The sequence below is a fragment of the Vulpes lagopus genome, chromosome 12, assembly GCF_018345385.1.
Source record: "Vulpes lagopus strain Blue_001 chromosome 12, ASM1834538v1, whole genome shotgun sequence".
Lineage (NCBI taxonomy): Eukaryota > Metazoa > Chordata > Mammalia > Carnivora > Canidae > Vulpes > Vulpes lagopus.
Window position 1 is genome coordinate 39,631,562 of NC_054835.1, and position 24,150 is coordinate 39,655,711.

At 39.8% G+C, this 24,150-nt stretch overlaps 1 protein-coding gene across 1 annotated transcript; it reads right to left on the minus strand.

Moving 5' to 3' along the window:
- Positions 1 to 14,165: 14,165 nt before the first annotated feature.
- On the minus strand, positions 14,166 to 20,211 carry KRT12 (keratin 12). The gene is made up of 8 exons (XM_041725103.1): positions 19,573 to 20,211; positions 19,108 to 19,190; positions 17,979 to 18,135; positions 16,926 to 17,087; positions 16,702 to 16,827; positions 16,341 to 16,561; positions 15,590 to 15,660; positions 14,166 to 15,093 (listed from the first exon to the last, which is right to left on the minus strand). Exons 1-8 carry the CDS (start codon positions 20,161 to 20,163, stop codon positions 15,002 to 15,004), a joined length of 1,503 nt encoding a protein of 500 aa, XP_041581037.1. The 5' UTR covers positions 20,164 to 20,211; the 3' UTR covers positions 14,166 to 15,001.
- Positions 20,212 to 24,150: the final 3,939 nt, after the last annotated feature.

Sequence of the window (24,150 nt, forward strand, 5' to 3'; positions counted from 1 at the left end):
TTTGGCGCCTGCCTTTGGCCCAGGGCGCGATCCTGGAGACCCGGGATCGAATCCCACATCGGGCTCCCGGTGCATGGAGCCTGCTTCTTCCTCAGCCTGTATCTCTGCCTCTCTCTCTCTCTCTCTGTGACTATCATAAATAAATTTAAAAAAAAAATAAAAAAAAATAAAAAGGAAATTAATAGAAGAATTTAGGAGAGTGCATAAGGCTAGGTTGAAGCCTTCAGAACAACTGAGTTTGTTAAGGGAGAGAAGAGCAGAAGGTTAAGACTGAGTAGTGAGGAAAGCCTCACTACTTGGTTTAGCACAGAGGGAAAAGTAAATACCTAGTGAAGGGAGTGAATAGAGAGTGACCTAGAAGACTAGAAATCACAGCACGGATTGAAGCATGAATGATTCACCTGCTGAGGTTTCTAGAACCTCCCAGAGGTTCTTTCAAGTCTTGAGTTTCCAATTCTGCAAGAGAGATCAGAGAGAATGAGGGCTAGAACAACATCCATGATATTGCCACAAGGTCCAAAGAGAGCTGAAAGCCAGAATTTTCCGGAAAATTTAGGACATGGAAGCCAGATCATCTGTCATTAGGGAAGAAAGGATTGAGATGGAATGAAGCCATCTGTGTCTTATATTGCTGCAGCATCCTGAATGGACATAGAAGACAAAAGAATGGTGGGGAGGGAGGCACGGGTGGAGTGAAGATTGTTGGGTGTGGAATGCACCTGAAAACAGAAGCAAGGGGGAATTCTGTAGCTCCTTAGGGCTTCTGGGAAAGCAAGAAAAGGAGAAACTCAAGGAACCAAGAAGTGAAATAACACTCAGGTATCTGGATGGAAAGAGGAATCAGAAACAATACTGATCCTGTTGAATCACTGTATTGTACGTCTGTAACTAATATGACACTGTATGTTAACTATACTGGAATTAAGATTTAAAACTTCTTAAAAAGATGTAATTATTTTCGAGCGAGAAAGAGAGAGAAAGTGGGGGGAGGGGCAGAGGGAGAGAATGTTCAAGCAGACTTCCTGCTGAGCACGGAGCCCAACACAGATCTTTCTTTATCCCATGACCCTGAGATCATGACCTGAGCCAAAACCAAGAGTCAGATGCTCAACCAACTGAGCCACCCAGGTGCCCCCAAAGCTTAAAACTTAATAAAGTATAAACATTGGGGTGCAGGTTTCTTTGATAGAACTGGAGGGTATTATGCTGAGTGAAGTAAGTCAATCGGAGAAGGACAATCATTATATGGTCTCATTCATTCAGGGAATATAAAAAATAGTGAAAGGAATTATAGGAAAAAGGAGATAAAATGAGTGGGAAAAATCAGAGAGGGTAACAAAACTTGAGAGACAACTCTGGGAAACGAACAAGGGGTAGTGGAAGGAAAGGTGGGCGGGGGGGGATGGGGTGACTGGGTGACGGGCACTGAGGGGGGCACTTGACAGGATGAACACTGGGTGTTATACTATATGTTGGCAAAGCGAACTCCAATTAAAAAATACAAAAGAAAAAAGAAAACCCTTAATAAAGTAATAAAGTGATCGGAAGACACAGTGAAGCCTCAATGATCTAGGAAATGACCTGTTGAATGATTAATTTAATAAAAAAAATTTGAGCTTCATCACAGGGAACTTTTAAAGAACAGACACATGGTATCATTAAAAAAATAACTGAAAAAAATTCTACATTTTAGAAGAGTTACTGTGGTAAATGTATATGGGGCTTAGAAAGTGTGTATCATTCTCCTTTGTACTTTTAAAATGGTAAGATTTCATTCTTACATACAGTGAACCAAGAGGCTGCCCTTTGATACTTGAAAGAGGTAGTCTCAGCTATAAATATAGATAGGACTGTGAGGTATCCCCATGAACTCCGGATAAAAGGAAATATAGTTGCCTTCATAACTGGATTATATAACCAAAATATAATCTATCTCCTGGGGCCAACAACTGGGTAAGGAATGTGGTCAGCAGGGAATATCAAAAGGGGATTCAGGTAAGCTTCCTTTGGCCTCTTCTTAAGGAGAGAGATGCTGAATTTGGCACATCGGCAGTCCAGCCAGTAGAGGAGAATTGCCTAACGTGGCAGAGATATCTTACCTGGCCTCGGTGAGACATGGAGGAAATGTCCCTCAAGTCTTTCTGTTAACTTCCGCTCAAATTCAGTACTTATGCAGCAACTTCCTGATTCCTAATTCATCCTGTCAAGTACATCTACAGCAGGAAAGTGAGTGTTTTGAGTGGCCTTGAACACCTAGAAAGACATGACTCTTATTGTTAATTAATTAGCTGGCATTCTAATCTATACATTAGTATTGAATGAATACGATTATTATAAGTCCTGAAGTTCCACATCACCTCCGAGTATACTGGTAAAGTCCAGTTTCTGCACATGAAAGGCTGAGAGGAACAGATTCTGGACCAAGGTAAGGTTTCCAAAATTCTAATTTATATTTAAAAAAAAAACAGTACTGAAATAATCAGTCTTGTGGGCTGCCTTCTGTCTGCCTTATTATGTATTCCCATACCCTCCATTAGTGGTTTTAGAAATAATAGCAGGAAGCATTACTTTCAACATTAGCATTACTTTCAACAGTTAGTAAAAAAAGGTGGAGCTTGTGTCCATTCAAGAATTGGTGATGAACAATAGAAAATAGTTTAGGAAATGTGTAGATTAGAGATGACAAACACAAAATATTCTTGCTGCCACTGTACTCACAGCAGACATTACTAATTGATAATGACACTCTTTCTTGCTGAACTTAGACCAGCTGTGGAATGCTTATTAATAACCTTAACCAAGAAGCCACACCCAGTTACTTAAATTGGATCCATGTGAGCTAAAACTCCTTGTTCTTCTAGTTTAGATGAGTTGTTAGGGATTCTGGTCATCAAAATTACAGAATTTATCTGGAAGAATTATCTAGGTCACTAACACATTCACTGTCATGGTATCAACCAGAACACAATTTTGAGGGATCTTAGGTATTGTTCCCGGATTTTAAATCCTAGCTCTTCTTTCTTCTTTCTCCTTCTCCTCCTCCTTCTCCTCCCCCTCCTCCCCCTCCACTCCCTCCTTCTTCTTCCTTCTTTCTTCTTTCTTAAGATTTTATTTATTTATTCGAGAGAGAGAGAGAGAGAGAGAGAGAGAGAGAGAGATTGGCAGAGACACAGGCAGAGGGAGAAGCATGCTCCATGCAGGGAGCCCGATGTGGGACTCGATCCTGGGACTCCAGGACCACGCCCTGGGCTGAAGGCAGAGGCTAAACTGCTGAGCCACCCAGGGATCCCCTCTTCTTCTTTTTTTAAAAAAGATTTTATTTATTAATGAGAGACACAGAGGCAGAGACATAGGCAGAGGGAGAAGCAGGCTTCCCCTCGGGGAGCCTGATATGGGACTCAGTCCCAGGGCCTTGGGATCATGACCTGAGCCAAAGGCAGATGCTCAAGCACTGAGCCACCCAGGTGCCCCCCTCGCTCTGCTTCTTACTGGGTGTGTGGTTAAGTTACCTAACATCTCTGAGTCTTAGTATCCTCATCTGAGTAATGATATCCAATTCATAAGTTCAAGACTACCAATTAGGTAACATGCAAAGTGTCTTGCAAATAGTTGGTACTCACAAATGTTAATTCCTTCTTGCTTCTCTTGTTAATGATATTCAACACTAAGCAGAACTCCCTTGATCAAATATTTCCCATCTCTACTTGAATATTTCTAGTGAAGAGAACCTCATCTTACTGGGCATTCCATTTCTAAGCTTCTCTAACTACTAAAAACTCTCTGTTATATTGAACTGAAATCTGCCACACAGAATATAGTGTGCTTTCTGCCACATAGAACTTAGCTTTGGAGTCTTTTGGATATTTAAGGAGTGTTACTCTACTCTCCTAAATCTTTTATTTTCTATTCTAAGGGGTTACCAGGTCATTCAATTGCTCCTTGGAGGACATGGTTTTCACTTCCTTTATCATCTGGGTTGCCATTACTTGGATCACTTCTAAATCTGTAGGATTGATCGAACTTTTTTTCTATCTCTAAGTGTTCAAGGAATATTTTTTTTAAGGAATGCGTGCTGTTTTTATTCCACTGCATCAGTCTCCAGCATAATAGTACTCCTAGAGATAGAATACAGCACAGAGTTTCCTGTTTTCCTATTAAATATAGAGATTATTTAAATTTAATAATTAGTCATTAGTAACATAATACCCTTGCCTCCCCCCACCTCTGTCCCTGCCTTGGTTTCAGGATCAGGTGTCTTGAACACATTTGTAATGGAAACTTGTTTCACTCTCATTTTGGGTTCACCTTCTTGGGTGTGAGGCCAAGGCTTGTCACTCAGACATTTCTGATTGTGGTGTTGATTAGCTAGTTGGCTCCTAAGCTATAATTATCTTCCCCCTTCAGTTAAAATCACATTTCTGTATTACAACATGAGCTATTGCAAAATCTAATAATACATATTGGATTTTTATTTCACTCTAAGCAGACTTTTCCTGACAATTCATGTTTTTTCTTCTGGGTTGATCAACTCTTAGGTGTTGCTGTTGTAGCATTGCTGAGTAGGACATTCTTCCTAACAAAAATTGATCAGTGGGCACTTTGCAGTATTGTTGGTTTTGTTTTCCTGTGTCCTCACTTGCTATAACACAGTGATTAAAATATACTGTATTATTGTTCCCAGATTACAGAATTTTAAGTGACTCATAACTAGAGCCATACCTGTGTGACAGCATAATTGGTGCCAAAATGAAAAATTCAGTCAACGTATGCTTTATTTTAAACTGGGACAAGGTTGGGCTTAACAAATAGTTTTCATTGGATTTCAGCCAATCTTTTCCCCTGAATTTTTTAATCATTTTGAAAATGTGTAAACTGAATGTGATGTTTCTAAACATCACTTCAACCAACATGTTTGGCATACCTACTATGTGCCAGATGCTGCATTAAGTGCTGGGAATGTGTTTCTGGATGGTCAGTAATACATGGCCCTGCCTTTGAAGAGGAATCAGACACACAAACTCATCTATGAATAAAGTTCAGATAGACCACCATGGTCAAAGAACATAGGGTTCTCAGAAGAAGGAAAAGCATTCCAAGGGAGATCCATTTTGGTTCTGTTCCTGCCTACCTGCTCTTTCATTTAACACCAAACATTGAGATTTTTATATATCCATCAAATTCTGCTCAAATGCTTTTCTTGCCACAAGAGTGACCCTGGTGCTCATGTCTCAGTCCTATGGCTTCTCTCCCTCCACCAAAATTCGGTAGCACCTCTCCTGCATTTTCTTTCTGGTGTAGGCAGATGTCTTTATACCTCAACATAATGTTATTTGCATATGTCTATGCTTTCTCACAGTTACTTCTGTAATGCCCAGTAAATATTTGAGAGAAAAATATATTTTTAGATAGCACACCTTGGTTACTGAGGGTGCCTGGGTGGCTCAGTCGGTTAAGCATCTGCCTTCAGCTCAGGTTGTGATCCCAGGGTCCTGGGATCTAGCTCCACATCAGGCTCCTGGCTCAGCAGGGAATCTGCTTGTCTTTCTCTCTCTCCTCCTGCTTTTACTTACGTTCTCTCTCTCTCAAATAAATAAATAAATAAATCTTAAAAAAAAAAAAGAACACCTTGGTTAATGAAGAGGAACAAGTCCCATTTTGGTTTAGATTGCCAGGAGTATTAAGGTTTCAGACTCAATTTTTTTGTGGAAAGCCAATATATCTTCGATCAGTTGCTTTAAGTGAACTCAGTTTTGTATCCATAGTGAGAGTTGATTGCCTGTATACAAAGCATACTCTAATGATGAATAAGAGGATTCTAGGGTTGCTTCATAAGTTAACTTAAATGGATACAGTTTTGTTTTGTATTGTTTTTTTCTTATGAAGACTTCATAGAGACTAAGGTACTGTATTTTGTGGAAACAACTCCTGGGACTCTTTAGATATATGGGAAAAAGTCCTTGGGTTAATTTCCTTTAAAAAAAAAAAAAGCATCATTAATGTAAAGACTGGCTTTTGAAACTGAAGATCACTTTCTATTGAGTCATCAGATACTGCCTGTTGAGCAATGTGATTTATATCAATAGGCCTTGTGAAATTACCAATTGAGAATTTGTGTTTTTTAGATTAAAAAAGTTATGTCTTCACAAAGTGACAAGTATTCTAAAGGTTTTCTGAAAATATTCATTGAATTCATCAAATTTCTCAGTAGAATGCAAATAACTTCTTCATGGTGTTTTAGTCCTTGACAGCATAATTTTTTAAGTTAAGATTTCAGGAAAATAAAGTAAGTAGAATTTATTTCTGTGTGACTTATACATTTTTAAAAAATAAAATAATGAAAATAAATAGATTCAAATTAAATATATTCAGAGCATCCTATTTATTTATTCAAGTATGATTAATACATGGTGTTTTTTTTAGTTTCAGATATATAGTATAATGATTCAGCATTCTGTACATTTCTTAATGCTCATCAAGATAATCCCCTTTATCTATTTCACCCATCTCCTTATCCACCTCCCCTCTGGTAATCATTAGATTGTTCTCTGTATTTGTCTCTTTTTTTTTCTTTGTTTGCTTGTTTGTTTCTTAAACTCCACTTATGAGTGAAATCATATGGTATTGGCCTTTCTCTGCTTATTTCTACTGACTTATTTTATTTAGCATTATGCCCTCTAAGTCCATCTTAGAGGGGATGCTGCAAATTGCAAGATTCATTCATTTTTGAAAAATGTCTGAGTGCTATTCCATTGTAGATGTATACTACATCTTCTTTATCCATTCATCTGTTGATGGACATTTGGGTTGTTTTCATATCTTGGCTATTTTAAGTAATCCTGCAAAGCATCCTCTTCCTGCCTCCTGTACAATGGATACTGCTTAGCTGCTGTGTATTGATAAATTTGAGTTTGTTTATTCAGTCTTACTAAAGATAAGTGGTGGAAACTTTTAGAGTTATAGTTAGTAAATAAGTAGAGAAAAATCTCTTGACTGTTTCAAGAAAATAATAGAAGAAATATATGAACACTTTTCAGTATCAACGCAACTAATGTTTATTGAGTGTCTTTTATGTAGTACCCTATGCTAAGTCCTGGGGATAGCACAGTAGTGTTACTCCAACTTTTATTGAGTGGATAGTCTAGCACTTGTACACAATTCCATGCACACATATTCAGCAAATACTGATTTTTTTTCCTACACAGTGGGCTAGAGTGCTGTTTTATATACTGGGCTGGACACCAGGGCTGCAGTGGAAGGCACAACAGTAGAGAGCTTAGAGATCTTACAGTGGGAGAAGCAGGCACTAATTCAGTAGTCGTGCAAATAAATACATAAGAAGACCACAGTGTATTATGAGAGTGTATAGTAGGAAAACTCAATGTGGTTATCATGGGAGGGGGTAAGGAAGAGGGAGGAGTAGAGACTTAAGGAGACGTGTTGAGGCTTTTCAGAGGAAGTAACATCTGAATTCAATCCTGACAAGGCAAGTAGGAGTTATCCAGGCCAAAATGAAGAGGAAGCACATTCTAGGCAAAGAGGGAAAGCCTGTGGGAAGGAGCGGGCTTTAGAAAAGCTGAACTAGGCCAGTAGGAGAGGTGAAGTAGAGAGGAAAGGCAGGTGAAGGCACACAATTTGAGAGAAGGGAAAGGGGGCCAGGACAGACCTTGCTAGATTTTGGTCTTTATTCCAAGGACTATAGGAAACCTTTGAAGGGTTTTAAGCAATAGGATGGCAGGATCAGATTTGTCTTTCAAAACAATATCTTCCTGGCTGTGACAGGAGGAACAGAATGGAGGGAGGTGCTAGTGGAAGCTGCATGACTTTCAGGCTAGGGATGACGAACCATGACCTGGACCAGGGGCAGTTGAGGGGAGGTTGGGGAGATGGAGTAAACTAACTGGATCATAGATATTTAGGAGGCAGAATGCCAGATGTGGCCAGGATGTGCTTAGAATATTTGTTGAATGAATATATAAATCAGTGGCCTCAGGAGACCTGGAGCTTGACCTAGTTAAGAAGTTACAGTTGAAGGATTTTTTGGCTAATATTGATGAAATAACTTTCCTTGGCTTGATTAAGCAAAGTACAATTTGACTGAAATGTATAAATTTATTAAAATAACCCATATCTCGTGATTTGTCTAAAACCCAAACATAAATGACCCACAAACATTTTACACAGAGACAGGTTATGATGGCATAAGGTATTTGGATATATGTTTATATAGCAAGTGTTTTGTGATGCATAGCATGCAATTTTGGAATGTGGTTTTATATGAGCAGGTTTTCAGAATGCCAATGCTTTGGAAAATGCAGCTAAACAGTCTCCCTCTGGATAGATCAGGAAAGAATTGTGTAACCTGCCGCTTTAGCTTTGTACCTGGGCAATTGCGAAGTTAGATTGTCCTTTTAACTCCTCGAATGATCTCCTCTGTCACGCAGCTGTTGGCTGTGTACCCTGGAGGTGACAGATGATGATGGTGATAATGATGACTAAAATGTTCATCAGGCTCCCCTCCCTGTTAAGACCTACCTTCCCCTAGAGCAATACTCATCTTCCCACTGGTTAGCATTCAGTTCTTGCTCCTTCCAGCTCTGCAAGCTGTAAAAACACCTTCCAGAGTCTACTGCGGAAGATGCCACTGGGGAACTGAGTCCGATTCTCTCACCTTCCTCACTTCTTGGGCGACTTTTCTTCACCCCCAGCCTCTGGTTAATGAGACAGGGAAGCTGGGCCTCTTTGTTCTGCATTGTCTATAGCACACTGACATGAATTCTTTGTTAGTCTGGATCTAATTCTGCAGTGTTGGTTTCAGAATCATCTCTGGATGAGATGCTGATTGTATGTGTGTTTTTTTTTTTAAACAGTGATGGAAATTTACCTTATTATTTATCCACCTATTCAGTTACTTATTAGATAAGATAGGAAAGTTTAACATTAAAATTATTCTGTCATTCCAGAATCAGCACATGAGGTTGTGTAAAATGGGTGTTCAGTGAAAACATCTTAAAATATCTTGAAAGTACCTTAATATAATGAAAGATGTGATGTAAAATGTGATTAAATATTTAAGAATATTGTAATTTAAAAATATGCCCTGATACCTGACTGGTTCAGTAAGTAGAGCATGTGACTCTTGATTTTGGGGTTGTAACTTCGAACCCAATGTTTTGGGTATAGAGATTACTTAAAAAATAAAATCTTAAAAAATTGCCCTGAAAATACCTGTTTAACAGTGTGAGTTGCTCCTTTTAAAAACTTCTAAAACTCCTAAAAATGAATGAAGAGGTGTCAGTCTTCCAAAAGGAATTGACTAAGCCTCCTCACACTTCTGTTAAATAATCACATTTATCGTGTGTGCCACTTTTGCCAATTAAAAATGATGACAACTTGCCTTATTCTATTTGCACCAAGGCAACCAAGGAGAATAATGTATGAAACTTTATCATGTATTTACTTTTAGTTCATAAAAACTGGTTACTTTCTTTTCTTTTTTTTAAATTTTTATTTATTTATGATAGTCACACACACACACACACACACACACACACACAGAGAGAGAGAGAGAGAGAGAGGCAGAGACATAGGCAGAGGGAGAAGCAGGCTCCTTGCACCGGGAGCCCGACGTGGGATTCGATCCCGGGTCTCCAGGATTGCGCCCTGGGCCAAAGGCAGGCGCTAAACCGCTGTGATCCCCAAAACTGGTTATTTTCAATAGAATATATTAAGACTTACATATAGTTGGTGCTAAATAAATATTGGTTAAATGAATGTATATCCAAATAAATGAATAAATGATGCCCTGCATGTATACATAAATATACCAACTGATCATTGTTTAAAAAATTAAAAATTACACTTCAACTTGTTAAAAAAAAGTTGTATTTGCAGCTCTGTTCATTTGAAATATGAAATTGCAGCCTTAATCATTTTTTTAAAAAAAATCCCATGGTATTTACAAATGAATTAAATATTCCAAAAAGGATACACTTTTCTTAGCAGAAATTTCACGTGTTTATAACTTTAGGAGATGCGTTCCAAGCTGACAACTAAAATGCACATATTCTGACCAGCCAAGTTCAGCCAGGGAAGTGGCATGGGATGAAGAGGGTATATTCAGTTAGGACACTAATATTTTTTAGTTTCATTTTGAGTTTATGAAATTTAAATCTTAGGTCTAGCTCCAAGTCCTAAGAAACATTTATTAGTGGGGCTCCTTGGTGGCGCAATCACCATCCAACTCTGGTTTCAGCTCAGATCATGATCTCAGGGTCTTGAGATTAAGCCCCACATTGGGCTCCAAACTCAGCAAGGAGTCTGCTAAAGTTTCTCTCTCCCTCCCCTTCTCCCTTCTTCAGGTTCTCTCTCTCTCTCTCTAAAGTGAATAAATAAATCTTTTTTTTTTAAAAAGAAACATTAGCTCATAAAAAGTCATTTTCTCAGCTATGTGAATAAATTTTTCAGTTGATGTTTGAGTATATTTTTAAAAGCTTGAGTAGTTCAGATTATCTGGTTCTCTAAACTCTGAATAATCACAACCTTTCTTCTTTATGTCTTAAGACAACTTGCCTCCTTACTGGTGGACTTTTTGGAAATTAATGCCACTCATTATTTAAGTAAGAACATGTTAATTTATTAAGTTGATGCTTGTAAAAAAAGTTTGATTTTTTTTTGTCTTTTCTTTACCTCTCTTTTTAAATTTTTTATTTTTTAAAGATTTTATTTATGAGAGAGAGAGAGAGAGAGAATAAGCAGGGGGAGCGGCAGGCAGAGGGAGAGGGAGAAGCAGACTCCCTGCTGAACAAGGAGTCTATGTGGGGCTTGGTCCCAGGACTCTAGGACCATGACCTGAGCTGACAGCAGATGCTTAACTGACTGAGCCACCCAGGTGCCCTTACCTCTCTCTCTCTTTTTTAAAAATGAACTTTAAAAAGTGAACTTTCTAGGGGATGCTTGAGTGGCTCAGTGGGTTAAGCATCCAACTTTTGATTCTGGCTCAGGTCATGATCTCAGGGTTGTGGGACTGCACACTGTGTCAGGCTCCACGCTGGCATTGGAACCTGCTTGAGGTTCTGTCTCTCTTTTTCCTCTGCCCCTCCCACCCCCTCACTCCCTCACTCTAAAAAAAAAAGTAAACTTTCTAGTTCAAATATATCACAAGTGGCTTCAAAAGCAGGATTAATTTTTTTAAGTTCAGTTTCTGAGATTCCAGTAGGTGGCACTCTTACAAAGCCTAAAGAAGTGACTGATTTGGCAACTTAGGGTTGTTTTTTAGATAGTTCCCTTCTGTAGGGACCGACTTGCAAACCCATTTGTTCTGGATAATTAAAATTCATGGTTTCCCTAATTATCAGAGTCATACACGCTCTTTGTTAAGCATTTTAAGAAATGTACAGAAGAAAAAATAGAATAGTCTTCAAAGTCCTTGGTAATTTCTGGGAGATAACCACTGTAACAACTTAGTATATACAATATTTTCCAGACCTTTCTGTAGCCTGTAAATACAACAACATATAAATAGTAACCATTTTAATCTGTAAAGGTTTAGATTTCAAAATAATCATGAACAATATGCTTGTCTTTTACTGTCTGATCCTGTACTTGGATTTTTTCTTATAAGTTATTTTCTTTAAAGATAGACCTACCACTTCTGCAGTTCATTAATTCCTGAGTCCAGAAAGACCCTTTACATCTGTGTTGAATTAGGGCTTGTGGTTTAGTGAATGAGGGCTGGAATCTCATGATAAGGATGTTGTGCTAATTGCATTTCTTAGCATTTCTTAGCAGTGAGAATAGGGCAAAGTGAACTTATATAATAAACCTAATGCATCCTTTGCCCACTGAAGACTGTAGAATATTCTGAGATATTACTAGGAAAGGCCTGCAATTTTGGGTTTGATGGCTCTTCCATTAGATCCTAGCCATTGGAGTTTAAGTAGGAAATTTTGTGATATCAATGATTTTTTAAAGGTAGTTCCCCCCCCCCCCATAATATAACTTAATTTTTTTTTTAAAGATTCATTTACTTATTCACAAGACACACACACACACACACACACACACACAGGGGCCTAGATATAGGCAGAGGGAGAAGCAGGCTCCCTACAGGGATCCCCATGCAGGACTTGATCCCGGGACTCTAAGATCACTCCCTGAGTCAAAGGCAGATGCTGAACCACTGAGCCACCCAAGCGTTCCTCTCCTGTAATGTAACTCTAAGGCCAGCTGACTGCCCTCAAAGTGAGCAATCCAAGAAACCAATCCAGAATTGAAATGCCTTAGAAAAAAAAAAAGATTTTATTTATTTATTTTGAGAGAGAGCATGGGCATGGGTGAGGGCAAGGAGGGGCAAAGGGAAAAAGAGAATCTCAAGCAGACTCCACCGTGAGCATAGAGCCCAACATGGGGCTTGATCTTATGACCCTGAGATCATGACCAGAGTCGAAATTAAGTCAGATGCCTAATTGACTGAGTCACCCAGGTGCCCCAGAATTGAAATGCTTTTTGTGAAAAGGAAATCACACAGGGTCACTTCTTGAGTAGATCTATTCTATTCATTGTAGGAGGGGACTGTACATAGGGGCATGAGTACCAGGATGTGGGGATCCCTGGAGCCATGTTGGAGGCTACACAAGAAGTAATCAATGCACAGGAGGTTACTTTGTTTTTTTTTTTCTTATTGAGGTATAATTGTTGAATAATGTGTATTAGTTTCAAGTATACAACATAATAACTCAATATTTGTATATGTTGTGAAATGATCACCACAATAAGTTATAAATGGTTATTTTAGAACCATGGGATTAGTTAAGATCACCTAGGGCATGAGTGGAGAGAGAGGGGACAGGAAGATTGGGCCAACATTCAGAGGTCATAAAAAAGAGTTTGAGAAAATGTGGCAAGTGAGGTATTGTCTCAGGGAACCCAGTGGAGAAATGCTGATAAAAAAGAGGAATGTTGATAAAACTAAGATAGTAGCTAAGAACCAATAAGCTGGGTTTATCCTTGTGCAAAATGCCTTTCTTCTTTGAGTCTCACACAATTCAGACGTAGTTGTAAGGAAAACAGATGTTATTTGAAACAGCAACTATGTGCAACTACTTCTGAGTACCAGAAAAGGGGCAGCCTTTATTACATGGACCTTGTTCAGGAAAAGATTTTGATAATCTTTTTGGACCTAAAAGGTAAAGTTCTCCTATGATGTGTTCTAGAAGGGGAGGGCTAGGCAGAGAGTTAAATTGCTATGCATAATATAGGGGATAAGTGGAGCACTTCAGAAAGTTGCATGCTGAAGTAAGTCACCTACAATGGCATAATAACCTTCTTTGGGCTTTTGCACTCAGTGCAGGAATTCCTCCAGGCTTGCATGACTCCTCCCTCTCCTTTCTCCTCTTGATACTCCTTGCTCATCAGTTTCCTTCTGCACCCCATTTTGGTTCCATATGCTCCATAATAATAGAATGCAGATAGTGAATACTTGTTATGTACCAGAGACTGCTCCTAGTGTTTTATGTATGTATTTTAAATCCCTCACTTAATCTCCACAAAACCCACCCACTTCAAAGATCAGGAAACAGGCATACAGCAAGTAGGTTACTTGCTATGAAGTGACAGAGCTAATATTTGAACCCAGTCTGGCTTTAGAGCCCAGGCTCTTAATCATTAAATCCTGCTCTTATTTTCCATCTAGAGTTTAGAATATGGCAATCCAGATTGAACCCCCATCTACTCAAGCCTAGACTTTGGCCACCTTCTGCCATAACCCAGAACATGACATCTGTTATTGACTCATGGGTCTGATCCACCCCAATAGAAACCCAATCTGGGCCTCACTGGTGCTGGATAGGAGAAAGGACATAAAACAATGTTTGTTTATACCCTTGTGTTTTTTTTCACATGTGTTCCTCTGTTCCCTTTTCCTTTTCTCTACCTGGTTGATTTCTTTTCTTTTCTTTTCTTTTTCTTTTTAATTAATTGATTTGAGAGAGCGAGAGCACATATGGGGGTAGAGGGGCAGAAGGAGAAGGAGAAAGAGACTCTCAAGTAGACTCTGCTCCCAGCATAGAGCCCACTGTGGGGCTTGGTCCCATGTCTCTGAGATCACAACCTGAATCAAAATCAAGAATCCAAAAAAAAAAAAAAAAAATCAAGAGTCTGACAGCTAACCCTTCTAAGGCACCCAGATGCCCCATCCTGGTTGATTGTTGTATGAAGCAATTAGTTGCCCCCTGACAAATTGTTCAGTTCTTCCTTTCTTCCTCCATGTGTTCTTCTAACTTCTATGTGGCCTCTCTCTCTGTATCACCATTCCCAGTAAATGTCTATCTCTGCCCTAAATTGTGAGCTCCACTAGGCAAGGACCCTATTGTATTCATCTTTGAGTCTCCATTCTTACATTCTGTAAGGATTCCATAAGTGTTTCTTGACTGAATCAAAGAAGGTCTTAGAAAATGAACAGGACAACTGTTATACCCATAGTAGATAATGTAATTTGCTGTAACCTTAATGGGATGATGTAAAAAGGGCAGAACTTCTAAAAGAATCTTCTTAATCTCCAACCTTGACATTTTCATCTCAGTGTTTATCTACTTTATATTAGTGTTTTACAAACCTATCTCTATGCTCTTGACATTGTTGGAATCAAGAAGGTACATATTTCATATTATTACCATTCATCTTTTATTTAACTTTATTAAAACAATACTTGATCAAAATCATGTGATTAAAATATGTTCCAGGTCACCAAAAGAAAGCTTATTAGAAGACTACTCGAGGTCCAGAAAGATGTAAAGCAATTTTGGTTTGTTCTAAAGACCAACATGGCCACAGTGATTTGTAATTGAAGAGCAATAGGGACTCAAAGTGAATAGGGAGTCCGAGGAAAATGAAACAGACGAAAGTAGGATTGAGCTAATATGGTATCTTACTCTGAAAGGGACAATTTCTGCTTGTAAATTTCCTATCCCTAAGGAACCAGTCATGGGGCAGATCTTGTGAAATTTTACATTAGTTCTTCCTGAACTTGAGATGAGACCACTTCACCGTTCACCACTTCCTGCACAATTGTCTTGATTCTCCGAGATTTGGTTGGGTCTAAAGATAAAAATGGAATAAAGGGGCAAGAGTAAGTGTTTTATACATTCATCCAAAGTTGGTTGTTGTTTAGCTTAAGTTTTAAATTAGATATTGGCAGATATAATCCACCGAATTTAAACTTTCAAAAGTGACTTTTGCATTCATTCTAAAACAATGCACTTTTTGCATTGTTGAAAATGAAAGTGAAATGTATTCAGTGTCATATTATGTACAAGTGAAAATATTTCTCCTTTTAAAAATTTAAAAAGTGGCTATGATGCTCATAACACTTCTTTGTAGAATAGTTTGTTTTACTTCTGGGTTGCCAGAAATTTTCATACAGTACAATCCACTCATTTTTCTGCAGGAATACATAAATATTTTTCCTTGGCCCAGAATGCAAATACACTTTAAATTATTAATAATACTGCAATATTCAAGAGATCTTATCATTTTAGTCATTAATAAGTGTGATTCTGACTTATTCTCAGTGATTCTTAGGGAGTCTGCATACCTTTAGAGGAATCAATCGACTGCGTTTGCGATTTGGATTCTGTCACATATAAAGTCTCATCAAAGCCATCGCTGTAAAGAAAACAAGGGGGATGATACCACATGATGCTTTCTGGGAGGAGGAGAAATAAAGAGTTTGCTCTTTAAGCTAAAAATTTACATAACCCTATGGCTAAATAGAGAAGGTATTCTAAATTTCTTGATGAACAGTGATTGAATAATGCACCCTGAGAGTTAGCAGTTAGTGCAGTGAACCTTTATTTTCAAACTCTGCCTAAAACAGGCTCTCAAAGTGAAGCAAACTGGCAATTAATGGAAGATCTGATCTCAGAACTTTGATTTCCTGATTTAGAGCCCTGGGCTCTTCCCACTAGTCTAGGCTGCTGCTGCTTTTGGAAAGTTCACTGCAGTGGGTTGTGAGGTGATTCAGGTGGTTGTTGTGTCATTCTCAGCATGGGGGCATTGATACTAGGACTCTAATGGGTGACTTCTCTAGTGTCAGTTTGCAGTATGCCTGTCTGTGGTGTCATTATTCATCCCAGCATTTTATGAATTGTCAAGCGAGATAAAGGGTGACGCCACTTTGGAAATTGTAGACCATTAAATGAAATCCAGGGTATGCTTGTTAGGAGATGTGGTATTTTCCATCAATGAAAGAACCCTCCTTCCTTCGGTTGCCCCAAGCGCATCAGGCGGCCCCTGCTGGCCAGCCACTGAGGTTATTTGCATCCTACGTGAACCTGTCTATTCACCCTTGGGCCTCGCCGTCCAGGAGGCGGCGGTAGGTCTCGATCTCCATCTCCAGGCGGGCCTTGGCGTTCAGCAGCCGCTGGTGGTCGGCGTTCTGGCGCTCGGTGTCGGCGCGCACCTGGAGCAGCTGCTCCTCCAGGCTGCCGATGAGCTGCTGCACCTGGGACAGCTGGCCGCAGTAGTCGCCCTCCACTTCGGCCAGCGAGGCCTCCAGGGATTTCTTCTGCACGTGGGAGGGAGATGGCACAGATAGACAGTGGAGGGGATGGCAATGAGGAAGGCGGCCAGCCAGTGGCCTTATAACTAACGTGGGTGCCACGTTTTCTTTGGAAGTCGAAATGATGCCGCGCGTGCGCGCCCTACCGTGGCCAGCTGGGACTGGAGCTCGATCTCCAGGTTCTGAAGCGCGCGCCGCAGGTCGGTGACCTCGCTCTTGCTGGACTGCAGCTGCTCCGTGTTGGTGCTGATCTCCTTCCGCAGCTCCCCGCTCTGCCGCGGCAAAGGGGGGCGAAAGGACGTGAGCGCGTGCTGCGCCCGCAGGTCTTTCCTGCCAACGCGTCAAAGCCTTTGGTTTTTGCTTGTGGTACCTTTTCAATGAACCAGGCCTCTGCGTCCTTACGGTTCTGCTCAGCAATGGCTTCGTACTGCGCCCTCATGTTGTTGAGGAGCCTGGTGAGGTCCACGGCTGGAGCAGCGTCCATTTCCACACTGATCTCCCCTGGGCCGCCTGCCCGGAAGCTTTGGAGCTCCTGGGAACAGCGAGCGAGAGAGTGAGGGAGAGGCGCCCGGCCCCTTGATAACTCTGGTGGGCCTCTTAGAGCAGAAAAGACATTAAGTGTTATATGTTATGACCACATTGCTGTACTGCTGTGATACAACATATTAAAACTTCTTGTTTTAACCTACAAGTTCATATTTTTCTTTTGACTTAAAACTGTTGAAGGCATTGCCTTGGGTCCCTAAACTTACCATGGACCCCAGGGGATGTGCCTACTATGGCAAATGGATGAGTTAGCCCTGCTTCTTGGCGATCCAGGGCCTTTACAAAGAAGAGAAGGCCTAGTGGAAAAGGTACAGTGAAGCTTCAACTACAGCCTCCAAACTGGGGCTGCAGACAGTGCCAAGGCTTGCACACTGTTTGTATCAGTCATTGACTTCCAGTAGAAAGCTCTTGAGAAGCCCATTGCCAGGGTCATGATTAATGTCTGTATACACAGAACTTTTGATATACTATGCAGCATACCAGAGTTCATTGTGTGTTTTACACTGGGCATAACCAGCTTCTCACACAAATATATCATTTTGTATTATTGGTAGACTTGTTTTTGAACTTTAAATATACTATATTTTTGGAAATCACTAAGTTAGGACCATTAAAATTCTGGTTGTCTTTGTCTAATGAGCAAAATGACAAAATCAGAAAGCACTGCTAATCTGTTAAACTTTAACAGGAACCACTATCAATCCTGCCACTGCCACCACACATACACTCACTCAGAAATCCAAAACAAATGGCCAATTTAACAGGGGTATCATGTATCATCCATACCTGTTCTAACTCTGGATTTGTAAATTTGAAATTGTAATTTTTGAACTTGGGAGGAAAAAAGCCACTTAGAAATCTGCCTTTTCTGGCTGACCTCTTCGTGGTTCTTCTTCAGGTAGGCCAGTTCTTCTGTTAGGTTCTCGATCTGCATTTCCAGGTCGGCTCTGGCCAGGGTCAGCTCGTCCAGCACACGGCGCAGGCCGTTAATGTCAGCCTCCACACTCTGGTGCAGGGCCAGCTCGTTCTCGTACCTAAAAACCAAGCACAAAAGTTTCCGAAGTCAACACATCCATTTGAATAAGGCCTCTGCCATCATCTTCAGGTCTGTTTTGCACCCTGTGTGATTATGTAAAAGTGGCAGCATTGTAATATATGATGCTCTGTTTCCTTTTTAACGTTTTCCTTTCCTTTTCTTCATAATAATTTACTACTCAGTTGGAGAGAAGTGAAAGAATTGTGAGGTGAGACTTTTCTACCAGTCTGTCTCTACCATGAACCTCAGTAGCCCTGCATCCCAGGGAACAGTTTGTCCTTTGGCTGGCTACCCTGGCAGTAGTAGCCCTCTCTGGGTGGAGTTTCTGATGGAATCCTAAAAGCAGTTGAAGATTTAAAAAAAATAGATTTTTGCTTAGCTTTTATTCATGATTTAATTTAAAACATTGATACTTCTCTGATACCTTTTACCAAGATTTTACAGGTGGAGGATCATCACCACTGCAACATCCTGCATGGAGATTTTGTGGAGCAAAATGAGTGTTAGTGTTTCTTCCTTATGTGCGGGAGGATGGAATATGGGAGAGGAGGAAGAAATTTAAAAATAGGTGTGTGGTTAATATTTTAGTGGTATGTGTCATCAGGAAAAATATAATCTCACTTCTAGACAAAAACATTATTAATTCATTTTGATACATGGAAGATTGAGGTTTAGGACATTGGTGTATATACTATGTCACAGTATAAGCCAAAAGCAAATTACAAGCATGGTGGTGATCATAGCCCTAGGTTTACGTAGCGTATACCTAAGGACATGTAATGTGAATTGTGTTTAAATCAGCTTTCTTCCTAGAATGTCCAACGTAAATTTACCAAAACAACAGATGTATAGAGTGTGTGAACTACAGAGGGTTTGAAATATTTGCCATCAACAAAGGCAGGAAAATAGGGAATAAGAAGAAATGATGAGTCATGTCAATTACCATTAGTCTTTCTTTTGTTCTACTCACTTCATTCTGAAGTCTTCGGCAGCCAGTCTTGCATTGTCAATCTGCAAGATGAGCTGGGCATTTCCAATGCTGGCAGAAATGATCTGGCCAAATAGGGGAAGACACATGAAATGGGGTTGTAAAATACTAGTATTATGTGGGTGTATTTTTGAGAAGGAGTTTTTAGGTGATATTAACATGCTATTAACAGTTTAAGGCAGTTTAACTTTTAAAAAGAAGACATACTTGTACCATTTTATTTAAGAATTGAGAAACATTTCTTGCAGAAAGTTAGTGGAAATACAGTTACTTTATGATAAATGATAGAATGAAACTAAATAACCTGAGATGAGAATTTGCTCCAAATACAGTAAAGTTGAAAGGTACCTTAAGTTTTAGATGGCTTATCACTGTGAAATATTAGAATAGCCAAAAAGGAAAATAAAAAAATAGTTCCCAAAGCCCCCTCAAAAACCATATTCTTACCTCATTCCTGAGGTCTTCGATCAATGGATAATATTTACTGTAATCACTCTGTGATCCGGGGTCTCCAGTCCCAGATCCTCGTGTTTCATACCATTCTCGAATTTTGTTTTCTAGCTCAGTATTAGCCTCTTCTAGAGCTCTAACCTTATCCAGATAGGAAGCCAATCTGTCATTAAGATTTTGCATGGTTTCCTTCTCTGATCCAGAAAGAAGGCCTCCATCATTGCCAGAGAGAATACCTGCAGAGCCACCTCCTGGGCTTCCCCCAAATCCAATTCCCAGGCCTCCAAAGCCACCTCCTAGGCCTCCAAAGCCACCTCCCAGGGCTCCAGAGCTACCTCCCAGGGCTCCCCCATAAGCAGCACCCAGTCCTCCTGCAAAGGAAATTCCAGAGCCACCACCAAAGCCAGAACTAGAACCTAACATGGAAGCAGCAGAAAAGCCTCCCCCATAGCTGTCTCCAAAGCCAAGGGTGCTCCCCCCATAGCTACTTCCAACTATGGAAGCAGACGTGCCCCTGGCTCTGCCCGATGTCCCACTCTGGGAAGACAGCCGCCGGGGCAGCCCAGAGGTGCGCACTGAGAGGGACATGGTATTGCTGGAAAGATCCACAGCCCAGGGAAGGGAGCCTCAACCTGAGAGGAAGCAGTGTCAGCAAGGCAGAAGGGTTGGCCTTTTATAGGTCATGAAATGGGTGTTGCAGTTGAAAAGTTCACTCTCTCACCCAAAATATCATGCTCCCCCCCTTTTTTACCAGCTCAACCAGTAAAAGATTTATGCATACTGAAAACTCATTAGTATAGAAATAATTGAATAATTGTGCCCATTACATATTTGTTAAACAAAAAAGAAATCTGGGTGGAGTAGAGATAAGTTGTCACAAGAAATTTTTCTCTTCCAGATTACTCCATTGCTTGTATTCTCTGCACTGCCCAGTGTCTTACACACTGTAGGAAAGCAATGAGTGATTGTTGAATGGATAAATTAATTTTACGTCTCCTCAGCCTTGAGCTTCTTAAAGTTCTTCACTCACATTTCCTACTTGTTTCCTTTAGAAAACGAACTATAAACCATCTGACCATGATCTAGTTTATATTCTAGTGGAATATAGTTTCAGAAGCAGTTGTGAAATGCATTAATGGAAGGAGAGGAATAAACAAATTTTCCAGATTGATACAGGGATTTGAATTCTCAAGGATTTTAAAACCTCAGATTAGGATTAGGATTTTGCATAGTTTCTTTCTTTCTTTCTGATTCAGAAAGAGGACCTCTTAAACATTGAAAGGATGTTATTTTTGACTAGAATATTATAGTATCCTCAGCAGCTCTTCCTTTACATAAGAATGACCTTCTTAGTAAACTCTAAGAAATCAGAAGCTTTGTCTGATAATTCAGTGCTCAACCCCCAGCATTGCATTGCTAACGTATCAAAATGCAATTGATTTTTTTGTATATTAAAATTATATCACTGCTCCCACCCTCAACCCCTGTGTCCCCACAGAGATTCTCTGCTTGACTGTAGCGTCCCAGAAAGTGAGTTCTTCAAGCCGGCAGTGCCCACTGGTGACATAGGGGCAAATGCAGAGGACTTAACACCTGAAGCCCATGTCAGGCCTCTATAGGGAATACTCAGTGTCAATTCTGGCAAACAGAAGGGCTGCATGATGCTATTTATTTATTTATTTATTTATTTATTTATTTATTTATTTACTTTCCCAGGGACAGGAATGATGAACCCAGGGTGAAATCCAATTACAGCTTCCTTTTACCTTATTGTAGAAGGGACACATATGAAGGGACATATTTTCCCTAACCTATACCCATCACAAAGAGCAAGCCAGTGAGATTTCTAAGTAAAAGGGGTTTAAGCAAGACATTTGCAGAAACTACATATTCTTACTCACAATAGATATAGAAAGGATGCAGCAATCAAATGCAGACTCAGCTTGATGAGAGACGCCATAATCCATTTGTTCCATTTCGTGAGAGGATGGAAATATGTTAAGTGGAAATGCCGGGGAACCTTGGCCTCATATGGAGATTTTTACCAAGGATTCCTTTAATGTATATTACAAGCATTTTTTCTGAGCTTGTCCTTGTTTGAATTGTTGGTAGTGATGGTGTGCTTACTGTGTTCTAGACACTGGGCTAGGTGAACTGCAGACATTATTTTAAACCTTTGTGGTAACCTCTTAAGTTTGATACTTTTGTCCTATTTTTCCAAATGAGCAATCTGAAGGTCACAATGTTAAGTGACTTATTCAAGACCACACAGTCAGGAGGTGGCAGAGATAGGATTCAGGTTGCAGTGCCTTTTATAGATAACACAACCCTGCTTCTTACAGTGAAAACAGAAAGAGCAGAGGGTCACCTTTGAGACTAGGTTTCTGCCCTGCACATCACGCAGGAGCTTTAGCTCTTTCCTTTTCAAGAAAGCTTTTCTCCTTGAATTTCATTTCTCAGCATACAGGCTGAGACCCAGAGAATGGCACCACACGTGAAATCCTGCAAACACATGGGCAAGTGTACTTTTAGTTATACTTTTGACATGTAACCACATTGTCAGAGATCATGTAAAGTACTAGTTCTGCTTGCATTTCCTATACAGGAACTTTGACATTATGGTCATTAATTATTAGTTATGAGCAGCATCCCCCCGCCACCTTCAAGGGTGATTCCATCATTATTGCCATAGACATGAAACAGACTATTACTTGCTTACAGACTTGAGAGGATGTGCCAAATGCAGACTTGTAGCTTAGTGATATGATCATATAATATGGGAATATGATTAACTTGAATTCTTGAACTTGGAACTGATTTTGTGTTGAAATGTCTATTTTCCATCTCTGATGCCTATATGTAAATTTTAAATAATTTTGCTCGGTATCTATATATCATGTTTGCATGTTAACCTTCATGTTTCTATACATGTTGTTTATCATCCTAGACTGTAAGTTTCTCAGGTAGGGACTATGTCTAATTCATTTTTTTTAAATCCTGAGTCTTACCCTAGTGTTTGGCTAAGCTTCATCCTTGCACTTCTGGAGCTATTTCACTTGAAAGAACTTAATCCTTAATGTGTTTGAATATGTCACTTAAAATTCATTTCACTTAAGAGTGCCTTTGTCTAATTTGCTGGTATGCTTTGACTAAGATTTATTTTAAATTCAATAATGAATGGGGAGCAACTTCAGAAATTGAAAAGAGAGAGATATCTTTTTTTTAAAAGATTGTATTTATTCATGAGAGACACAGAGAGTGAGAGGAGAAATAGATTTTTTAAAAAGATTTTATTTATTCATGAGGGAGAGAGAGAGAGAGAGAGAGAGAGGCAGAGGGAGAAGCAGGATCCTGGGCTGGGGGCAGGGAGCCCAATGTGGGACTCGATCCCGGGACTCCAAGATCACATGCTGGGCCGAAGGCAGGTGCTAAACCACTGAGCCATCCAGGGATCCCCGAGATATCTTCTTCATTGGTGTTTTTGGGAGGAGGGCTAAGTTAAATAATAAAGCCTGTATTTTAGAGTTTTTAGAAGTAAAAATAGTTTTCTCTGACAACTGTAAAAATATAGGAGGGTGGGAGTGTAGAGAACAGAAATCATCTTGGGTTTGGTGGCAAAGTGATTATGTAAGTTGAGGCAGAGAGGAAAATGATGAGAAAGGGGGAACTACTCAAAAGAATCATGGCTTCCCTTTTTGTAGAGTTTAGGGAATACTCAAGATAGAGACAATTATCTACGTGGTATTTGTAAAAATTTTGATTTATTAAGTAAAACATATGCTCATCTTCTCATGTCACATTGGTTAGTTTCCTGCTCTTTAATTGCAGACTTTTCCACATGAGTTCTTTCCATTAAAGACAGACCTTCCACTTCCTGCAATTCACTGATGAGTTGGTCCCTAACACCTTTCACTTTTGCTTTGAATAACATTTGAAGATCCTGTGAGTGAGTAAAAGAATATTGGGTAACTAATATTGTGCTTTTGAAATGAGGATGAAAAAAGACCCTTGGCAGTCATGCTTGAGGATGAGTTCTGGTCTCCAGAGCTCAGTGTTCTCAAAGGCAGGGAGGTGAGAAAAAGGATAAGGAATCTTGGAATCTTCCCTTTCCTGGGAAGGCGAATCTTGGAAGTGAGTCTAGGGGAGAGAAAACAAATGTTTGAAGGGAAATTTAAAAATAGAAATCACTAGCCAATGCTGTAAGTTGGAATTATTATTTGAGACTGCCCCCAAGTTAGTGAGGGTAAGAGCAGAGGGTGTTCACTGTTCAAGTTTTGATTTCCTGTCATTCTATGCCATTCTTTTTAGAAGTTACAAAGCTCTGTGTAGATGTAATTCCCCAAGGCCAGAAAAAGTAGTTCTCTCCATCCTAGAATCATCTCTAGGTTTCTGTGTTTGATGGGTCCACTTGTACACTGATGATTTTGTATAAAGTCATGAAATTTATTGGTGATTCTATGTGTGATAAAGAGAGCCAAATTTAAGGATTATGAATCTTCCCTGGGTTTGTATGCCTGTCAGAAATAGGATCATGCTGTTCTGTTTCCTAGCTCATATAAGAAGTATAGATATGGA

Excerpts from the sequence above, each read along its gene's own strand:
- KRT12 (XM_041725103.1), bottom strand. The coding sequence starts at position 20,163 with ATGTCCCTCTCAGTGCGCACCTCTGGGCTGCCCCGGCGGCTGTCTTCC. Across the intron at positions 18,136-19,107 it reads GCCGAAGACTTCAGAATGAA|GTACGAGAACGAGCTGGCCC; the intron begins GTGAGTAGAACA and ends CTTGGTTTTTAG. Across the intron at positions 15,094-15,589 it reads GTCGATTGATTCCTCTAAAG|ACCCAACCAAATCTCGGAGA; the intron begins GTATGCAGACTC and ends TTTTATCTTTAG.